This window comes from Pygocentrus nattereri, chromosome 17 (genome assembly GCF_015220715.1).
Source record: "Pygocentrus nattereri isolate fPygNat1 chromosome 17, fPygNat1.pri, whole genome shotgun sequence".
NCBI lineage: Eukaryota > Metazoa > Chordata > Actinopteri > Characiformes > Serrasalmidae > Pygocentrus > Pygocentrus nattereri.
Window position 1 is genome coordinate 19,172,816 of NC_051227.1, and position 20,842 is coordinate 19,193,657.

Sequence of the window (20,842 nt, forward strand, 5' to 3'; positions counted from 1 at the left end):
AACAGTAGGAGAATAAAAATATCAAATAAAACAATCAAAACAATACAACAATACGAGTCTTTGTTTAATACATTGCTGTCGGAACATAACCTCTAAAACAGTAACTTCACAGGATAATCTTATAAGGAAAATCCTATTTTACTTTTATATATCCATTTTCTAAGCCACTTCTCCATCACGGTCATGGGAGGGTACTGGAGCCTATCCCAGCAGTCATCGGGCGGAAGGCAGGATACACCCTGGACAGGTCGCCAGTTATTTTACTTTTAATGCAAGTCAATGGAACCAGACTTTTTCCAAGTCATTTTAGGCCGTTTCTTTTAGTCCGTTCATCATGAAATTTACATACAATGTAAAGGGAATCAGGTACTTTCAAATTATGTCCAAAACTGAAAAACGCCAAAAATGGAGAAACAAGGTTTTGTTTCCGACAACATCAATACATATATAAACACATTACAAACATATATATGTACATACATACATACAGTATATGTTCAGCATTGAGGATCATTGTCTGACTGTATGTATCATGATTATGTATTCGTTGGGCCTTTTCTATCTTACAGCTGCATATCATAGCCAACATTAGAGTAAATGTTTTCTGTTGGATCAAAATCAGTAGGCTCCTCAAAAACTTCACCCTGTGAATCAAAACAAGACACATAGAGAGGCTTTATTTAAGCATCTGGATTTTCATTGACAATCGTTTGGTATCCAGTGTTATTTACTGAACACTGTAATAATGCATGGCTCAGTTCAGCGTGTTAAATAGTGTTGCAGTACTCGTGTCTATCACTCTTTAAGGGTCTTGGTCTTTGATCATTTTGACTGCGTCTTGTCTTTGTCTCAAGGTAAGAGTTTAGCTGAGTGTGATGCCTCCGTGTAAGATCTGTTTACTGCCGGTTGAGGATCTAATTGAACCTTTCCGTGATGATGACTTAACTGAGTATTATTTGTGTATGTTGATGTTCATTGGCTTCAAATGTAATTGTTTTATAATAATAAAAATAAATTCACCTTCATTTGCTATTTAACAAAAGTTACAATGCAAAGTTTTAATATTATTTAAACTGCTATTTAATATTATATTTCATGAAATATAGTATTTTTATTCATATGCATCAGGTACAATGTATTTAGGTTTGAATCTCGGCTCAGATTGTCCTCTGTTGTTCTTGACGTCAACACAGCATTTGTTTCATGGGCTTCAAATTTTCCTTGTTAAGTCATATTAAGTTAAATCGAATACACTTTGGCATTTCATACATTACCTGGAAATTGGCATAAATGGATGTGTCTTCAGGTGTGAACGGTGGTTCCTCCTCTTTGTCCTTTGTTGAGTCATGCCTGTGTGAAGATTATTATTGGATAAAAATATTAAAAATGCATAATGTCAGAGAACTGTATTTGAGGGCCTCAGGGAGGATGAAGAACTATCCATCACAAACAAATAAACAAAGAAACTGTGAGAGTGAATTGTGGTAACGGTGAAGAGGTAAAAACTTGACTATCTAATACTATCTTCTAAGCCGCTTCTCCTTCTGGGTTGCATGGGGGGGTGCTGGAGCCTAACCCAGGATACACCCTGGAGAGGTCGCCAGTCCATCACAGGGCAGATGGACATACACATTCACACCTAGGGGCAATTTAGCATGTCCAATTGGCCTGACTGCATGTCTTTGGACTGTGGAAGGAAACCTACACAGAGAGAACTCCACACAGAAAGGACCCTGGTCACCCAGCCGGGGAATCGAACCCAGGCCCTTCTTGCTGTGAGGTGACAGCGCTGTCAGCTGAAACACAACACTATATATTACATTTGATGAACACCAATGGGCAACAGTGTTTACAAACTGTAGCTGAGAAAAGGAAACTACATTGTGCCTCAATGTTTTCACATCCACGTCCTTAAAATGAAATTCCTACTTTGCGGTCTCTGTGGAGACCATTCCAGTCCAGTCCAGACTATATATGGCCATGATGGCTCACTCCTCATAGGTACACATCATTTTAAAGCAGACAGTGATTTTCTCTCAGTCAAGGTTAGTTCCTAGTAATTCTGGACCACTGCAAATGGAAAGTAATGGACTGATACTGACTATGGATTAAATCTTGAATTTAAAATTGAAAATAGCTGATTAGATAGGCATACTGGGTAGTATGGATGCACATCTATGAGTAAATAATAAATATCAAGTATTCAGCCAAGCCAGTGTATTTTATATTGAAAATGTGAAAATGTCTTATAATATAACTTTTCAGGTGTTATGCTGATGTTTATCAGTACTTTCTTCTTCAAGATTCTATAGAATAGTTTCTTCAAGTTTATACTTTTTTTTCAAGACTCTATAGAAAAAATTCCATATAAATATTGTTTGTTTCTTCCTCATTCTGTCCTGTATAGGTTTATTCATTCTTAGACCAAGAGGTGGATCAAACAGTTTTAAAGGAGGGAGGTCTGTCACGGGAGCACTGGGGTGTCAGGTGTGACTGTGTAGCAATGGTTTATGTGGCTCATGGGTGAGGTTGCAGAGCCCCTTTGCAGAATTTTGCTTAGAGCCCATGGGGCTCTTTTCAGGAAGATCTTGATCTTGATCTTGAAGTTGCTAAATCAGAGGTCATGCAAGTGCAGTGAACTCTGTGTCTTTTTGGTTTTGCTTTGGTTATTTTTACTTTTAGTGTTCAATGCAACAGCAGGGAAAATAAAAGCTGGACATTTGTTTGCAGAAGCAGTGTCTCACCCATCATCATTCGGCTTCTCACAAGACACTTGAAAGTTTTCATAACAATTCATCTCTTGTCTCACTGGATTCCTTCTTCTGCAACATAAACAGGGTTTCTATAAATGCTCATGTTCTTATGCTTTCTGTACAAGAATCATTTATGTCAAAGTTTTAATGCATTCAGATTAACTTCTGTAATATTTCCATTAAGAATTTGTGCACATGATAAGGTAACATTTCTCTCAGTCGGGTACACCGAACATAATTAGCAAAATGCTGTGCAAGATTTATGAACTCAGAATAAAGAAATGTTTTACAACTATGTTCATCAAATGAAACCACTGGCATCTGTTGAAATGAAGCCCACCGTTTATTTCGTCTGAGGAGAAGCACAATCACAACCACAGCTGCAACAAGCAGGATAGGAACCACAGGTCCAGCGATGGCAATGGCGTTCCCAACTGCTGTTACAAAATAAAGACACAAGGTCTGTGAAATACACATGGTGTACCTGAATTTACACACACACACACCACACATGCACACATAAGCACAAGCTTGCACACACACACACACCACACATTCACACACCATGCGCACACACCACGCACACACACCACGCATGCACACACACACACACACACACACACACACACACACACACACACACACATGTTTTAATATGCATTCATATTCTTATGTACAATCAAAAAGGTAGATGAATAAATGATTAAATCAGCACAATTATATATATATATATATATGCAATACACTCCAAAAACTATTGAGACAGGAAAAATGTATAACTAAGGATGTTGTGAAATGTTTCAAAACCATTTTAAACAGGTGATGCAATCACACTTGTGTATAAAGAGAAATATCCAGGAGAGCCCTGGACCTTTGTGAATAAGGACTGCATCAGCAAACAATGCAACAGTTTAAGAATAACGTTCATCAACAAGCAATTGGTGGATTTTATACATTTCACCCTCTACAGTGCATAATATCATCAAAAGACATAGAAAATCTAAAAAGAAAATGTGTGCCAAGGGCAAGGCCAAAAACCACAAGTAAATGCCCACAGCCATTGATGCTACAGACAGCAATGCATTAAAAACTGGAGAGTTTCTGTGATGGATAGCATCGCATGGGCTCGGCAACACTTTAACGAACTACTGTCAAATAACTGTTGTTCATCACTGCCTCTTCAAATGTGAGTCAAGACTACACTGTGCACATAGGAAGCCATATATCAATAACATTCAGAAACACTGCTGACTTCTCTGAACTCAAGTTCATCTGAAATGTTAAAAAAAAAACATCAGCCTTCTCGTCTGCCTGCCCTAAGGTTACCAACTGATTTTTCATTTGTTTGTTTGTTTGTTTAAATGTCTGTTTTGGCCATTAAAGAGCAAATCATGTTATTAGAAAGTACCGTAAATGTGTTAATGTTTCATGTGTTCATTTAGCCAACTTAATTTGAGCTTTGGGTTAAAAAAAGACTGCATGGGCTGCCAAGTTTTTCTGTAAGAAAATCTCAATTAGCCATAAATATTCACAATCTATGCATTTCCATGATTCTATAAGTTTCTCATTTTGTTTATCCCCATTAAACTACTGTACATATTCACTACTTATAGTACATTTTCTACTTACTGTACATCACCTGCACTTTGCTAAAACCTGCTACTGCTTCTGGTCAATTGCAATCTTTATTTCATCACCTTGTACTTGTATTGTGCAATAATTCATCTCTGTCTATCTAAAATTATTCAATTATAGTGCTGCTTGTACAATTTTGGGACATCTGTAATACAGAAAAGTGATTGACAGGGTGCATAAAAGTAGTTCTGACACAAGTGTAAGTTTACGCCCAAACACTCTAACACAATTGAAATTATGATTGCAAAATTTTGAAGAAATATTGACAAACATATCGACATGAGTGTAGATTATTAGAGAATTGATCACACTCACCTGGAATATTCTCTGGAACAGTACAGTTGACATCTACAACTGAACACATAACATGCAACAATAATTGGGACATAAGCTTACATATTAAATTTGTACTATGGGTAGAGGAGTGCGGGGAACAAGCTAACACGGAGCACAAATTAACACAGCCTTTTTACGTTGTTAAAGAAGATCAAGCAGCATGTGCTTCTGGCCACATTACCACAGTCCTAGCCACGGTCTTCTTCCAACATTCAGAGCGATTCCTCTGAGTTTTAAAGAGATCTGTGCCACAGTGTAAGTAGTTTTTTTCAACACAATTTTTTTCCCGCTACTGATCTGTTTGTGTGAATCAGAAAATCCAACTTTATATTACTGTAAACTAAACACCGTCTTGTGGCCTACAACATAGCACGGTAGGCTTAAGTAAAACCTCTGTGCAGGGCTAGCTGTAACACGGCGTTACAACTAAGCCACCTTTAGTTTACACAGATTTTTAAATGAAAGAAAACATCTGAAAACAGGACTTTTTTTTCTACTTCATTGGTTTCTTTCAGATGTTAGTGTTTAGTGGTTTTAAATAAATATATTAAAGAAATTTGGCTTTAAACAAGTATATTAATGAAATTTGTTTTTAAATAAGTATATTAATGAAGTTGACGCTGACTATTGGTAAAGCTGTTGTTATTCAGAAACTATATGTCATGTTTTACTGACATCCATCCATTTTCTAAGCTGCTTCTCCGTCAGGGTCGCGGGTTTTACTGACGTGAGGTTTTTTTATTTGCTGTCCTGCACTGGAGAAAAAGAAATCTGTAATTGTTTGACACACAGTCTCATGTCAGTTTTGATGTATGATTTGATGTGTGTGTATATCTATCAATTGAGCTGTCTGTCTGGCTTATAGATGGATAATATATCATGCAGTATGGTTTGAAAACATATTTGTTTCTTACAGCATGGAGTTAAATTTAATTAACTTTGTTTGCACTAATTCGCCTGACTTTTCTAGCAGGTGTTACAACAAACCCTTTTATAAATTATAAATTATAACACTGAGCTTCCTGTCATTTTCAGTGGAACTGGACATGGGCAGTAGGTGCTAGAAACAAAGTTTCATCTGTAGAAGAGATGTACATGTTGCTTGTACAAAAATATGATTATTCCAGCGTAAACATTTCTAAAGTTATTCAACAAAAAGGCAAAATGTGTTAGGTTGTGCCTCGCTCTCCCCTACACACTTTTTAAAAACAAATTTTTTCATGAATTTCATAATAGTATGTAGTCTATAACACGTTTTAGTATTGAATAGTTAACAATAGTCATAATATAGTCTATAAAATTATAATTCTTATTCTATAGTACTTAGTAGTCTACAATCACATTTAACATTTCCATGGTAACAAACTATATGGAAGGCCAGAGAAGCATGTCTGCTGTCATCAGACAACAAATATAGGTTTGCTAAGCATCACTGGTACACCATACTAAACAATAAATATCACTGCAAATACACTGTAAAAATGTTTAATTCATGTGATGACAAACAGTTAAACTGGTTTTATTCAACAAATAAGTACTTCAAATGCGACAATGCAAGGTAAAATTGGTGTTTAGATGGATCATTATTATTTTGATTCAAATAAAAAGAGTTTATTATTCTTATTTTATTTATTTATTTATTTTTAATCAAACACCAGAGGTGGGTCACAGACATGCAGAAATAAAAAGTGTGTAGTCCTCACTGCGTAGTGGTGGATCTGTTTGGCAATAGGTTAACACCTAACACTGGCTTGAGGCTTGCACACCTCCAAATCTACTCAAAAGTGATTTACTGATCATTGAGTCAAGACTTTGTAGTGGCCACACCGATCGCCTAAACTAATCTCCATTAAAATAGTGTGGGGTGTGCTGAAGAGGAGAGTCTACAAGCAAGGACCAAGAACTCTGAAAGATCTGAAGGAAGTTTGTTATGGAGATCAATGAGAGAAGCATTATAAGATAAGACATGGTGCGGTTATCTTCATTAAGGATGTTATCAAATGCAAGGGTGTCAGTAATAACACACATTAGTAAGGATGTTTTATTTTTTTGGATCATTTTACCTCAGAAGCTCATTTTCTCTCACATTTTAAGTGAAGCATCAAGCTGACAACAACACACAAAAAGATTGTATTACTGTTTTACTATTAAGATTGTATTGTATTAGGTTCATTCAATTCACAGCAGTAATCATTCGCTTCAGCTAAATTATGCTATTAGTAGACTTGCTGAAACTAAATTAACCAAAATTCCCTGTGTTGCTGAACTTGACCGAGTCCGTTTTCAATTTTATAGAACACTGCTCTGGGCGTCCCCATGATTTGCTTCGTATGTGTGAAACTAGTATCAATTAAGAACATTAATGCTTCTATGGTGGCTTTAAAGGTTAATTATTTTCTTTGTGGGCCACAAACACTTCAAATACTATCACTGACAATAGCCATATTTACTTGAACACAAAAGCCTGACTAAACATATAGTTAGTCTAAGACACTCGACCAAACCAAGATCTTTACATGCGTTGTCCATTTATTGTTGATTTGCAGTCCATTTGTAGTTCATATCATTATAAACTAAATTTGCAATCAGAAAAGGCCCCTTCATTCTTTCTGGTAAAATGCTTTACATTAAAGACATCTCTTCCTTCTTGAGGAAGCCCAAGCCTTTCACCATGTTTGTTTTGGTGTCATGAAGCTCTCATCACAAGTGCGGTACTGCAGAAAATGCTGCAAAATGTACCAAACACTGTGGAGAGATCTACACATTGACTGATCTCTGACAGAATGTTCAATATCAATCTGGACCACAATTTAATCTCAGATAAGACTGTAGTGGAATTATGACACTCAAACTAGGCTGTTTACATGACCAAAGCATAGTCAGATTAGTGGTATAACACTGAACCATTGTTGTGCATGTAAACACAGTTAATGGTCAAGATGCTGACCTGAAAATATGGCCAGATGGTGAGGTCACAAGAAATATTAGTTTTTTTTACAACAAGTAAAGATTATATCTCTCTTACTAGGCCATTCTATATGCCTTTAAAGTGACATTTGGCTGACGCTCTTACCAAGAGCAACTTATAATTTGATCATTTTACACAGGTAAGTGAAGCTAGTTTTTAAGAGTCTTGCCCAAGGACTCTTATTAGTATAGTGTAGTGTGCTTATCCAAGCAGGGGATTGAACCCCAGTCTACAGCATAGTATGCAGAGGTGTTACTCACTAAACTATACCAACCACTGACTAGACACACTAGACTAGAAACTATTAGCAATGGGTGGTAACTACTTGCATGTACTTGGTTACATGTACTTAAAGGGACATTCCACCAGTTTTTCATAATTTCTGCAGTTCAGTCATTGAGATGTACATAAAGTCATGCATAGTGGTTTGATGTAAAATGTTTCATTATAAAGAAACTTGCAGCTCTGATTTGTTTAAATTGCTGGTGATTGGAACCAGGAGTCTAAAATGCAAATACAGGCATTTTATTTACTATCCAACACCAGTGAATGTTGAATTTACATCTTAACCTAACATTTAATTTGGGGGAAGGACATTGAAGTAAGAGCAGGAATCATGGGTGAATACGTGTAAGTTAGAATCATAATATTAATTTATTATTAAGCGCATATTTTGTCATTTAAACCACTACTGATTTGACTGTTTAGTTAAAGTATATCTGCAGAGTTTTCTTGCTTTTCCTCTCAGCAGCAAAAACGCTGAATGTGTGAATGAGTAGCATGTTCGAGCTGCTGCCCTCACCACAACCACAACCTTCATTAGTTCTGGAACCTTCAGAGGTCGTCAGAGTTTTTGTGTGGAATTTTGATGCTGGTAAAATAGGGGTAAACTTGAAAAAACACCCTGCATGTACCTCTCCATCATGAATGCATTTAAAAATACAGGCTTTGGCTTCACAAAACTATTGTCTCATCACATCAAGCACTGAAAAATTACTTCATGAAATAACTTTCTGTGAGAGAGATTTCAGAGGCATTACACTCAAATTCCTATAACCACCACTGTGAACAGTTCTGACTCTGTTACTCTTGAACAGAGCATTCACACCAATCCACTCTGAAAGGTGTTGTTTACAACTTAGCCATTTAATTTGCAGAAGTTTTGAAAAGTCTGCGGAATTCCCCTTTAAGAAAAACCAATAGAGTTGTTATTCTCTGAATATTTCCAAATACTTATACACTTAATTCTGTTCAAGTATATTTGTTCTGTATATCATATTGTTTTGTTGGTTCAGTACCTAGACTGCTTTGCTGTTGGCCCTACCTCTCAGTTTCCAGGGTTTTATTTTAGCCCATATGTATAGAAACATGCAATAAAACTAGTCAGGACATCTAAAACGTATAAGGCAGCTGATTTTAGAGGGTTTTCTTTCAATCATTTAATCTAGCTTGTCTAGTCTAGACAAATGTACTCCTAAATCACATTGTGTAGTGGCACTTCTCAGTTTGGTCAACACTACAATTAAAGTTAAGCTCAAAAAATAATGAACAGGTGGAGACGGAGGAGGAAAACGTGTAAAAATCAAACAAAAAATGTTATGCAATTCCTGCTTATAAAAAATATTTCAGTAAGCTCAATTTAAATGGTTTATTGTTGACCTATAACTGACATGCACTACACATGCACTAAAATTGCAAGTTAGAAGTTTGGACAAAACCTAAGGTGATGTAATTCAAAAATCCATGAAATCAGTGACCTTATCATTTAAATTGAGTGGACTTTAATTATTATAATAAGCTTTGGTTCCAGTGTTGCACTTCAACTGACATTCTATGGCCTTAGACTATCTTAGACTGGGTTTAGACTACTTGACCCACCTCTGCACATCATACTTAATAGTTGCATTTGGAGGTAAACGTGACTCAGATCTGTTACCAGTATCTGTGTGGTGTAGATTTCTCAGCATGGGTTTGAGGTTTGCTGAAATACTTGTGGGTACTTACTATGTATGATTTCATTCGCCTCACGAAAGCTGTACTCTTCAGATCCAGTCTCCACTCTCAAGTAGTACTGCCCAACATCGGTACGTTGTGCATCGATAATTAACAAAGAACAGTCATAATCATTAATATTTCCAAGGAGTCGTGTTCTGTTCTGAAAGTTCTTCATCACCAACAAGACATTGTGATGATAGATGAACACGTTCCTGTCTTTGCTTCCTATATTCATGGTTCCTTTGTCTTTCGCCTTCCAAAAGACCTGGATTTTCTTTTTGCCTTCTTCAGGCTCAGGGTATTTCATCGTGCAGTTAATGGTGATATTATCGCATTTTGTAATGTTAAAACTTTGTTGCGGCAACACGACAGTCCAGTTTCCTGAAGATAGAACATGATGTAATATCTTATTAACTGACATGTTTTCTACAGATAAAATTCAAGGACAAAAATAATGTTCAATGTTTGTACAACATTGTAAATGTCAATACAGAATCTTACCCTTGGCGCTGGTGACTGGATAAGGTAGCATACAGCACAGGGAAATGATTGCTATCCACTGAGAAAGTGTCATCTGCAGGCAAGTAAACATACAAAAGCAGTTAGATTATATGACTTCATTCTAAAACAGTTCTAACAGTTCTAATAAACTGAGACTCTTTACTGTATGATGTAGTATTAACTGCTGCTCCTTTTTACTATCATTTTTCAGAAGTACGTGCATATTTGATAGATGACATTACCATTGACGGTAGACCGCAGTTCTTAGAGATGAAGCACTAAACTGCCACAAGAGCCATGTGAACTACTTGATGAGCACAGTTTTTTTCATTTTTCTTTTTTTTTTTCTTTTTTTTTTTTGACAACTCATTTTCATTCTGTTGACTTCCTGTTGCTTCATAACCAAAAGTTAAGAAACACTCATGATGTTTTTTTTTAAGTGTGAATGTTGAGACTTCATTTAAGGTTGCAAGCTGGCTAAGACTGCTTACTGTAGTTACACAGACACAGGCACTGCTTATGGTGGGAAAGTGTCTGAGACCCTACATTCCTCTATTTTAATATACGTGGTGCAGAGTAAAAACTGCTCCTGAGCTTAACGATTCTCAAATATTTGTTCTGTGCTTGAGTTTTTCACACTTTTGTCTTGTTCTTGCTAAATTTCAAATGGAAACCCTCTGCTTTCTTCTCACTACTATGAATCCAAATACAAACTTGATTCCCAAAAAGCTGGAGCAGCCGGTAGAATTCAGATCTAAACAGAAAGCAGTGGTTTAGAAATGTACTTTGACCTGTATTTGAACAAAAACTGTACAAAGACAATATATAAATGTTTCATTGTATCAACTTCATTGAAAGTTTTGAAGGGGCAATTTAAGACTAGGAGCTTCAGAAGACATCTTATACAGGTGCTGCAATCATGTTTGGATATAAAGGAGCATTCAGGAAAGGCAGAGTCCTTTATGGCCACGGTTGAACTTGTCACTTTGCATCAGCAAAAAAATCTATTTTAAAAATGTTCCACAGTGAGCAATTGTGTGGATTTTAGGTATTTCATCCTCTAAGGTATGTTATATTTAGGGAATCTGGAGAAATCTCTGTATGTAAGTCATGGGCTGGAGGTTAGGGAACCGTTTGTGACAACAATAAAAATAAATTGAAAACAGCTATGTGTCATTTCATTTTAGTCGTTATTCTGTTTTTTTTTTTTATTTAATTGCAAATTTCATTTCATTTTCAATTTTTGTAGGATATTTGCGCAGGTGTTTGGAAAAAGAAATGGCAAAAAGAGGTTTACATTTACATTTTATTGTTTTCATTTTCATTTCCTTTTTGATTTGCCTGCCACACCCGGCACCATGGATGGGGCTGCCCACAGCTCCGGGCAAGTGTGTTCACTGCCCCTAGTGTGTGTTCACTAGTGTGCATGTATGCGGGTGTTTCACTGCATGGATGGGTTAAATGCAGAGGTCTAATTCCACAGTGTGCAAACACAGTGACAAATGATTCTAAATTCTAAAGGGCAAGGCCGGAAATCCCTGAAAACTGAATGCAAGTGACCTTTGATCCTTCAGATGCCACTGCGTTAAAAACTGGCATGTTTCTGTGATGGATCTCATCCAGAGCTCCAGAATACTTTAAAAAACTGTTATCAATAAACATTCTTTCTTTGCAGTATCTGCAAATGCAAGTTAGGACTACACCATGCACAGCCTACGTCATAGCATCATATATATATATATATATATATATATATATATATATATATATATATATATATATATATATATATATATATATAATGTCCAGAAACACTGTTGACTTCTGTGGACTTGAGATCATCTGAAATCAACTGATGCTCAGTGGAAGCATATTGTGGTCTGACAAGTAAACCTTTGTGGGTGTTTATGGAAATAATGCACATGTTCTCCAGGCCAAAGAAGTAAAGGACCATTGTTTCTAGCGTAATGGTATAGTGGTATCAGTGAATAACATGCACATCTGTTATAGCACCATTAACACTGAACACATTTTGGAGCAATACATCCTGCCTACTAGACACTGTCCATCATTGAAAATATGTGTCTTATTAAGCTCAAAATACAGTAACAAAGGCCCTGTACGGTTGAGGACTTGCATAAGGGAAGAACTGGCAAAATATTATGCTTTCAAAACTGGATGTTCAGTATTCAAATATTCATTCAGTGTTGTCAAAAGGAAAGGTGATGTTACACTGTGGTAAGCATGCTCCTGTCCCCAGCTGTTTTGGAATGTGTTGCAGGCATTCAACTTGGATTGAGCATTTATTCAGTTCATAAAATAAAACAAATATTGTGGTTTATGCTGTTTTCAATTTAATACAGGCCAAACAGAATTTACTAAACATGACTGAATTTTCTAAGCTTTCTCTTTTTATTAGCATTTTCCATACTGTCTTTTTTATTTTTTTAATTGGGACTGTAGATCCATTCATGACATCTGTCATCTCAATTTGGCTCAGTGCATATGACAATGAGTTTAGTGTGCTTCAGTGACCTCCCTGGTCAGCAGATTTGAATCCTAAAGAGCTCTTTTAGGATATGGTAGAGTGGGAGATTCAAAGCATAAAATTCACCAGCACATTCATTAACATGAAGGACAGTTCAATTTCAACCAATGTTAAACTAGCCAGTGTTGTGGGCAATCTTGGTTCATTGTCTACCACCCCCTATTTTAGGGGCTACTTTTACTTTTATACTTTATTTAAACTTGAGACTTACAGTTTTGTGCTTTTAATTAAAGAAGCAAATAATTTGACACTGCACTAAAACTTTATCAGAATTTTTTTAGTATTTGTACTTTTACGTGTGTAAGAACAAGTGAGTTACAACCGAAATGTTCTGAAAAAAACTCAGCAAGGAAATGAGTGAACGCTGCTTCTAGAGAGGTGTGAAATCCCCCTCAAAGCCCCCTTCATCACATGCTGTTCTCTTTGTTCCATCAAAGTGGAACAAAGTGGAGCAGAAGAGAAGTGCAATCAACATTAAGCAGTATTGTTTGGTGAGTAGATAGGTAAGTCATAAGTTATAACTTGCCATATATCATTTTAGCAGCAATTTACTCTTTAGGAAAGGGTTGGATGCTTACATCATTTCATGTTGCTTCACTTAATGTATGGGGGCATGTTTGGCCAGATAGTTTATTTATTGTAAGGTGGGCTTGTCAAAGCAAATAGAGCATTTATGTATATAACATAGATGGAGCTAAATCCATACCAGTCATGGTACCTGTCAAGTGCACTGTATTGAGAGTGAATCCATATCAATCGCTGCACATTTACTGTGCATATAGAGTGACTGTACTAAGAGTAATGTTCTCTATTGTTTATATCAAATGTAACATGACTGTACAGGGACGAGGACACATCTTACTGGATTAAGCAATATCTTTTTGCATTAGGCGATCTCAAAATGCTGTGTTAGAAGATAAGCCAAAAACTACAGTTACGCAGTTCAGAATGATGAAGAAATTAAAATGAAAGTAGCTCTCTGACTCTCTGACCAGAGTGAAAGTATTAGATGAAAACAACACCCATTTATTGTAAAAATAAACCATATCTGTGAGTTTCTCCTGTGCACAATGTTGATGCATGAACAGTCAGTTAGAGGAAGTACACTGGAACATTTTTATAGCACAAAAAGGAGCTCTTTAAAAGGGGCCGTTTACCCCACTAACAGGGCAAGAAGCCCCTGTACCTGGGGTACGAAGCCCCACTGAAAAAATCATGAATAATAATGAAAAAATACGGTCTAACTTTAAGGTTAAAAATCTAACTTTCTTTTGAAGTGAAAATGTGAACAAAACATAAAAACTGCTCTTTCCACAGCACCTCAATAATCATAATTAAAAATATATTGAATGAATTCGACCCCAGCAATTGCAAAATGTATTGAAAGTGCATGTTTTTGAGGAGGGGGCTAAATTGCACTGGCAGCTGTTTCTCTTAAGTTAACCGAAATTAGCTCCACCTGCATTGTCGTAATCATTTAACAGGAGGTGCGCAAAGTACATCAGTGCAGGAAATTTATTACCACGTCAGCCAATGATTTACAGACAACCTGACTTCCAGACGTCACACAATCAGCCTTTAAGGGCAGTTTCGTAGTTTTAAGGACTCATTTACATTGTTTCCACTTTGGGAGACTAAAACTTACCTGTACAATATTCTTTTTCTGATAGTGTGCATGCTCCTCTGTTAGCTCCATGTCAGTACGGCAGTGGTGGCTGCAGCAGGAGGACATCAGTTGAGAAATGTTAAATGAAGAGATTGTGCAAGTACTGATGTTTTATTTTTCCACAGAAAAATGCTATCTCATGGTTTCCTCTTCGCTGTTATCCATCTGTCAGGTAGTGTAAATTCTGTCTAATTGGTTTCAAAACAGTAAAAGCTCTATATAGTTCCAAAGAAGAGGGTTCTGGTTTCATTTGGCATCAAAAAAATAATAGCTAAAACCCTTCTTTGGAACTATATACAGCTATTTCAACTAGAACATGCACGCACACACACACACACACACAATTTTCTAAGTTGCTTATCCTTCTGGGTCACTTGGGGTGCTGGAGCCTATCCCAGCAGTCAATGGGCAGAAGACAGAAAACACCCTGGAGAGGTTGCCAATCCATTGCAGGGCAGACAGACATACACATTCACACACAAACACACACCTAGGAGCAATTTATCATGTCCAGTTGCCCTGACTGCATGTCATTGGACTGTGGGAGGAAACCGGAGCACTAAGAACACAGATCATAACAAAACCTAAAGCTGAAAACTGTATGAAATGTATATGATGAACTACAGTCATTTGCAGTGGTTAACTTAGATGTTAAATCTTAAGTGTCATAAGTGTGCTATGTACCTGCTTTGCCAATTTATTATAAGGAATAGGTAACTGGAACTATTAGAGAAGAGCACATGCTGAGCATGTTTACATGCTACAGTTGTGATCTGATAACTGTAGTGATATCTGATGTCTGATAACTCTAGTAACTCATATTTTGTCAGTAACCCGATCAAGGTCTTTACATGCACTTGAGTAATCAGATAATGGGAAACTCCGGGTCTACATGAGTCAGGCAGTAATTGGATTTCTGCTTTGCAACCAGCCAATAAACGGTTCAACGTCAGCGCAGCAGAGAAAAAATTTGGGAGCACGTACGTCACCTAAATGATGAACTAACCTAACTTTATGTAAATAGACCACAATATAGAAATATGTACACATATGCAGTCGTGACTGGCACGTTTCTTTTTTTCTGAATTCATACAAACACTTACATTTTATAGTAAATCAGTTTGGGTTTGTTTATGATTATGAACAGAGACCTACAGATCAACACAGTAAAGGAAAACTTATTTGTGATCCTGAGTTTAAAGCCAGTTTTTATTCAGCTTGTAACTAATTTACAAAGTAATCTTAAACTGAAACTTTGCTTGTGTGTAAAAGTGATTTCAGAGCCACTCGGTTCTCCCTGATGGAAACTGTTCACCTTCAGTGTTTTGTGCTTATGATCATTTTAATAGACGTCAGCATCACTAATTAATGACGTTCTATCAAAAGACTAGTTTACCAAGAGACACCCTGGAGTATGTCCACCTAAAATTAGTTCATGAAGCGAGTCTTGTTACATTTACATTTTTGGCATTTGGCTGATGTTCTTATCCAGAACGACTTGCAATTTGATTGTTTCACACAGGTAGGCGAAGGCAGTGTTAGGAGTCTTGCCCAAGGTCTCTTATTGGTATAGTGTAGGGTGCTTACCCAGGCAGGGGATTAAACCACAGTCTACAGCATAGAAGGCAAAGGTGTTACCCACTACATTACACCAACCACTGTTACAAAAATGATAACAGGACATTAGTCATAATTAATCTTTTAGTAGTTTTACTTTCAATACTTAAGTACATTTGAAGGCAAATACTTTTGTACTTTTACTCAAGTTGAGGTCTAGAGTAAGGACTTCTACTTTTACTGGAGTAATATTTTAGCTCAAGTACATGATTTGTGTACTTCGTCCACCTCTGCGACTTAGTAAGGCATGGGAATGAGATGATTTAGTTGTGGCCATGACTTAGTAAGGCGTGGAAACGAGATCGCAGCTTACTAAGGAGTGGCCACACATTAGGATCTCGTTCCCACGCTTTACTAAGTCGTGGCCACCAGTGGGGCTCCGCAGTTTTCACACATGCGCAGACTTAGAAATCCGAAAGAAATCCGAGTAGGAGTTTACAGAGACATTTGATTACTGAACTAAAATCCAGCTCTCTTTATTGGATTTCTTAATCAGACTTATAGACCTTACTCTGATAAAAGAAATCAGAGTATGCTGTTTACATGACCATTTGAATCATCAGATAACTCCAGAAACCCAGTTCTAATCAGATTATTAAGTGCATGTAAACACACTCATACATACGAAAACAACTTAAGGGAATATTACACTGATATTTCAATAAACTTGCCAAAATTGTTATTTTTTAAGAATGTACCCAAAAAAAACTTCTTCTATGTCAACTGCCTTTACCACTCTTTATTTTTAGCCTCATCTGCTGTACTACTTTTTATGCCCAACTATAGCATACGTCCACTGTAAAGTCCGCGTGGAGCAGCAGCCAGCAGCAGTGCATCAAACGATTGGAGAAAATACCACCATGTTCTGCAAGATTTATGCAGATGGAGGAGAGATTATTTCCATGTGCGATATAGAGTGGTACAGGAGGAGCGAGGACAGATGGCCAGAGGTCAAACAACTCTCGCAGTTCAGAGGACGATTTCATGAGTTCATGAACAACAGCCGGTGGAGTGGTAGCCTCTCGCTGACCACACTTGAACTGAATGACACTGGCAAGTACTATTGCAATTACATCTGCTGGATTGATGGGGGAATATCTCAGCATAATGGATTTGGCACAAACCTCAGTGTCCATGAAGAGGCTACTGTAACAACAGCGACTGTTATAAAAACTTCAGTTCATACAGGTACGTCACACTGAGTTCTTCAGTGAATTAGCCATAAACTACACACTTAGAAAGGTGGTTCTTCAAGGGTTCTTTAGTAGAAATGGGCTTTATATAAAACTATGAACACTCAGAGAACTCTTTGTATGAAAGGGTTCTATGCATCATGAAGCGTTCTTCATATTAATGAAGAATGTACATTAGATTCAAAAGGGTTCTATAGGGCTCTATATAGCACCCAAATGGGATCTTCTATCATTACAAGCTTGACACCATATCACTAGAAGAAGCCTTTTTGGTGCTTATATAGAACCCTTTTTAAAACGATTCCATATACATATAAAAAGAACCATATACAATAGGTTCTCCATCAATCTGAAGGACCATTTAGATAGATAGATAGATAGATAGATAGATAGATAGATAGATAGATAGATAGATAGATAGATAGATAGATAGATAGATAGATAGATAGATAGATAGATACATAGATAGATAGATAATATATCTTTAATCATGCAAGTTCTATGAGTGTTCATGGTTCTATATAGAACCATTTTCTTTACTGAAGAACCCTTCAACCACCTTTTTAAGAGTGTAGGCATAATTATATGGTCTTATATTGAGTTAATATTATTATTATTATTACTATTATTATTATTATTATTATTATTATGTCATGTTTTGTTTTTCTATTTATTTTTTCTGTCTTCTATTTACATGATTACTGTTGCTGTTTTGTTGTTCATATTATTGTTATTTACTTCCTTTTTTTACAGATGCATTTACTGAGGAAACCACAGATGACGCCCTTTACACCTTCCTCCTGTTTCTACCATTATCATTAAAGCTGCTCGTAACTGTGTTTTTATGCTTTTATATGTTGTGTTCATTTTATGTCCATTGTTACTGCCTGTTATCATTTACTCATTTACAGAATTGGATTTTTTACTAAACCTCTCCATCTCCTGCCAGTTTTACTCCAGGGTTTGTTCATCATAACAGATATGCTGTTTTTTCCACTGGCGTCAGGTGACTGGTTTCCATTTACTGCGAACTTAAGACCACCTACGGGCTCATGAACACCTACCATGAAGGATGTGTCAAACTGTTTCTTCAGTCAATTCACAAGAAATGGAAAAACTGATTATGATAACCTGTGAAAACAATAGGCAATGTTAAATGTGTACATACATACATGCTTGTATAAGTCAACAGAACAGAAGCGTAAAGCCTCACTAAAAAAGCTTGTTGCTTCAATTAAATAATGACCTCTAACACCAAGTTTCTCACAAATCAGCCCTTAAAGAAAAATGAGTGTACTTTCTATGAATGAATGAATTTCTTAACTTTTCCGTGTGTCTAAAGAAATAAGATCTGAACGTTGTATTAATGAAGGCTGTTGTTCAGTTCAGGAGAATAACATATCATCGTTGTTGGAAGAAAACCTTGTATCTGCATTTTTGCCATTTTTCAGTTTTTGACATAATTTGAAAGTATCTGTTACTCTTTACATTGTATGTAAATTTTGTGATGAGCAGCCTAAAAGAAATTACCCAAAATGACATGGGAAAAATTCTGGTTCCATTGACTTACATTGAAAGTGAAGTATGTTTTTTCCTTCCCCTGTAAAGTTACTTTCTTGGACATACAAGGTTTTCTTCTGACAGCAGTGATATACACTTGCTGTAATACATTCATGAGGTCTCCATGGTTGATTGCTGAAAGATATGAGTTGTGGAAGAGAAGTAAACATGAAAATGATGAGATCTTTATTGTTTCTTCTGTTAATATTATTCAGCTGAGACAGGGAGAGAAGAGTCGGACTCAAAAGAGTTCAGTCATATGTGATACAATGTTTGGATCAAAATGTTTCAAAGTATACATGCAATTATTACCCTTTTCACTAACAATAACAATAACAATAGGTGTGCTGTACAAAAATCTTATGCACTAAATGTAAAGCAGAATGGAACTGGATTCATTAATTATTTCATTAATATGAATTAGTTAATTAGTAGTTAATCTGAGTAATTTCAGTAATTCAGAGTTGTGCCGCTGTCTATCAAATGCATGATGGAAACAGTGCCAGCTGGCGGAGAAACAAAAAAAAAAAGATTTCATACTGTTTGCCTAACTGAGATGCAGAACTAAGAAACACTGAGTAAGAGACCTCAAAAAAGCAGTGTAATCAGTTAACTTATAATATTAAGACTAGCAGACTTTCATTTTTCACAGTTTGAACGTCTGCATGTTTGAGAGGCAGTCAGGGCTGGATGTCTATGCCAAATTTCCTTTTCCAGCTTTGTGAGCTCCTGTGAAATGTTCCTTGCAAAACCTCCTCTGATTCTGATTCCCAAGAGAACAGAGAAACCACAACCTTAAAAAGGTGGTTCTTCAAGGGTTCATTAGTAAAGAGTCAGGTTCTGTGTAGAACCATGAACACTCAAAGAACCCTTTGCATGACTGAAGGGTTCAGACTGATGGAGAATGAGCATTAATGTGCTATAGAAGGTTCTATATAGAGCCTTTTTGAAAAGGGTTCTATGTAGTACCCAAAATGATTACAAGCTTAACAATAGAAGAACCCTAGTGGGTGCTGTACAGAACCATTTTCAAAAAGGTTGTATATAGAACCATCTACAGCACATTCTCAATCAGTCTAAAGAATGTTTTTATGGTGCAAAGAACCCTTAACATTTTGTAACATTGGCTGTGCTTAGATGTCCTGCACTGATGTGATAGGACATGACATGATATGGCGTGATATATGATATGACATACAATATATGATATGATATGACCTGACATCAGAATCCTTTATTGATCCCAGAGGGAAATTGCAGTTGTTACAGTTGCAACCATTTATGTAAAAGAATAAACACTTTAATAATTTAAATCAAAGATGAAGAGAAATTTGCAATATGTACATGAGATTTAAGTTCTTATGAATACAGTAAAGTGGCGATGACTGTGATAATAAATATTAAACATCTAGTATAAGGCAGTTCAAATTATTGTACCTCTGACTTATTGCACCCAATTATTATTATTACACATATGAACAGTTATAGAGTTTGATGGCTACAGGTAAGAATGACTTCCTGTGGTGCTCTGTGGTCATTTCAGTAGAATGAGTCTTGCACTGAATGAGCTCCTGTGTCTCATCACCATGTCGTAGAGTGGGTGGGAGCCATTGTCCATAATGGCCTGCAGCTTAGACAGCGTCCTCCTCTCCGACACGGCCGTCAGTGAGTCCAGCTCCACACCCACATCACCGGCCTTGTGGATCAGTTTGTTGAGTCTGTTGGCATCTGCCACCCTCAGCCTGCTTCCCCAGCATGCAACAGCATAGAGGATAGCACTCGCCACCATAGACTCATAGAAGATCCTGAGCATAGCCCGGCAGATGTTGAAGGACCTCAGGTGCCTCAGAAAATAGAGACAACTTTGGCCCTTCCTGTAGAGGGCATCAGTGTTCTTAGCCCAGTCCAGTTTATTGTCAATATACACACCCAGATATTTGTAATCCTCCACAGTGTCCACACCGACCCCACTGATGGACACAGGGGTCACCAGTGCCTTGTCCCTCCTCAGGTCCACCACCAGTTCTTTTGTCTTTGTCGCATTGAGCTGCAGGTGATTCCGCTCACACC

The 20,842-nt window shown here is 36.8% G+C and overlaps 1 protein-coding gene and 1 long non-coding RNA gene across 5 annotated transcripts; one reads left to right on the top strand and one right to left on the bottom strand.

The window, feature by feature from the left end:
- Positions 1-420: 420 nt before the first annotated feature.
- LOC108441342 lies at positions 421-14,475 on the bottom strand. 3 transcript variants are annotated; one of them, XM_017720823.2, is made up of 8 exons: positions 14,382-14,475; positions 10,189-10,261; positions 9,697-10,068; positions 4,704-4,742; positions 3,094-3,187; positions 2,745-2,822; positions 1,275-1,350; positions 421-644 (listed from the first exon to the last, which is right to left on the bottom strand). In XM_017720823.2, exons 1-8 carry the CDS (start codon positions 14,466-14,468, stop codon positions 564-566), a joined length of 900 nt encoding a protein of 299 aa, XP_017576312.1. In that variant the 5' UTR covers positions 14,469-14,475; the 3' UTR covers positions 421-563. The 3 variants fall into 3 exon arrangements, with proteins under 3 accessions (XP_017576312.1, XP_017576311.1, XP_017576313.1); XM_017720822.2 differs by having other exon boundaries at positions 3,094-3,190; XM_017720824.2 differs by lacking the exon at positions 14,382-14,475 and adding an exon at positions 10,431-10,506 and having other exon boundaries at positions 3,094-3,190.
- LOC108441343 lies at positions 13,154-18,464 on the top strand. 2 transcript variants are annotated; one of them, XR_001858927.2, is made up of 4 exons: positions 13,154-13,239; positions 14,528-14,574; positions 16,806-17,207; positions 17,966-18,464. It is a non-coding gene; the product is annotated as an uncharacterized LOC108441343 (long non-coding RNA). The 2 variants fall into 2 exon arrangements; XR_001858928.2 differs by having other exon boundaries at positions 13,176-13,227.
- Positions 18,465-20,842: the final 2,378 nt, after the last annotated feature.

Bases quoted from the DNA above. Each gene is read 5' to 3' on its own strand.
- LOC108441342 (XM_017720822.2), bottom strand. From the start codon at position 14,468: ATGTCCTCCTGCTGCAGCCACCACTGCCGTACTGACATGGAGCTAACA. The intron at 10,262-14,381 runs GTAAGTTTTAGT...ACTTGCCTGCAG, and splicing joins AGAAAAAGAATATTGTACAG to ATGACACTTTCTCAGTGGAT. The intron at 4,743-9,696 runs GTAAGTACCCAC...TTATGTGTTCAG, and splicing joins GGCGAATGAAATCATACATA to TTGTAGATGTCAACTGTACT.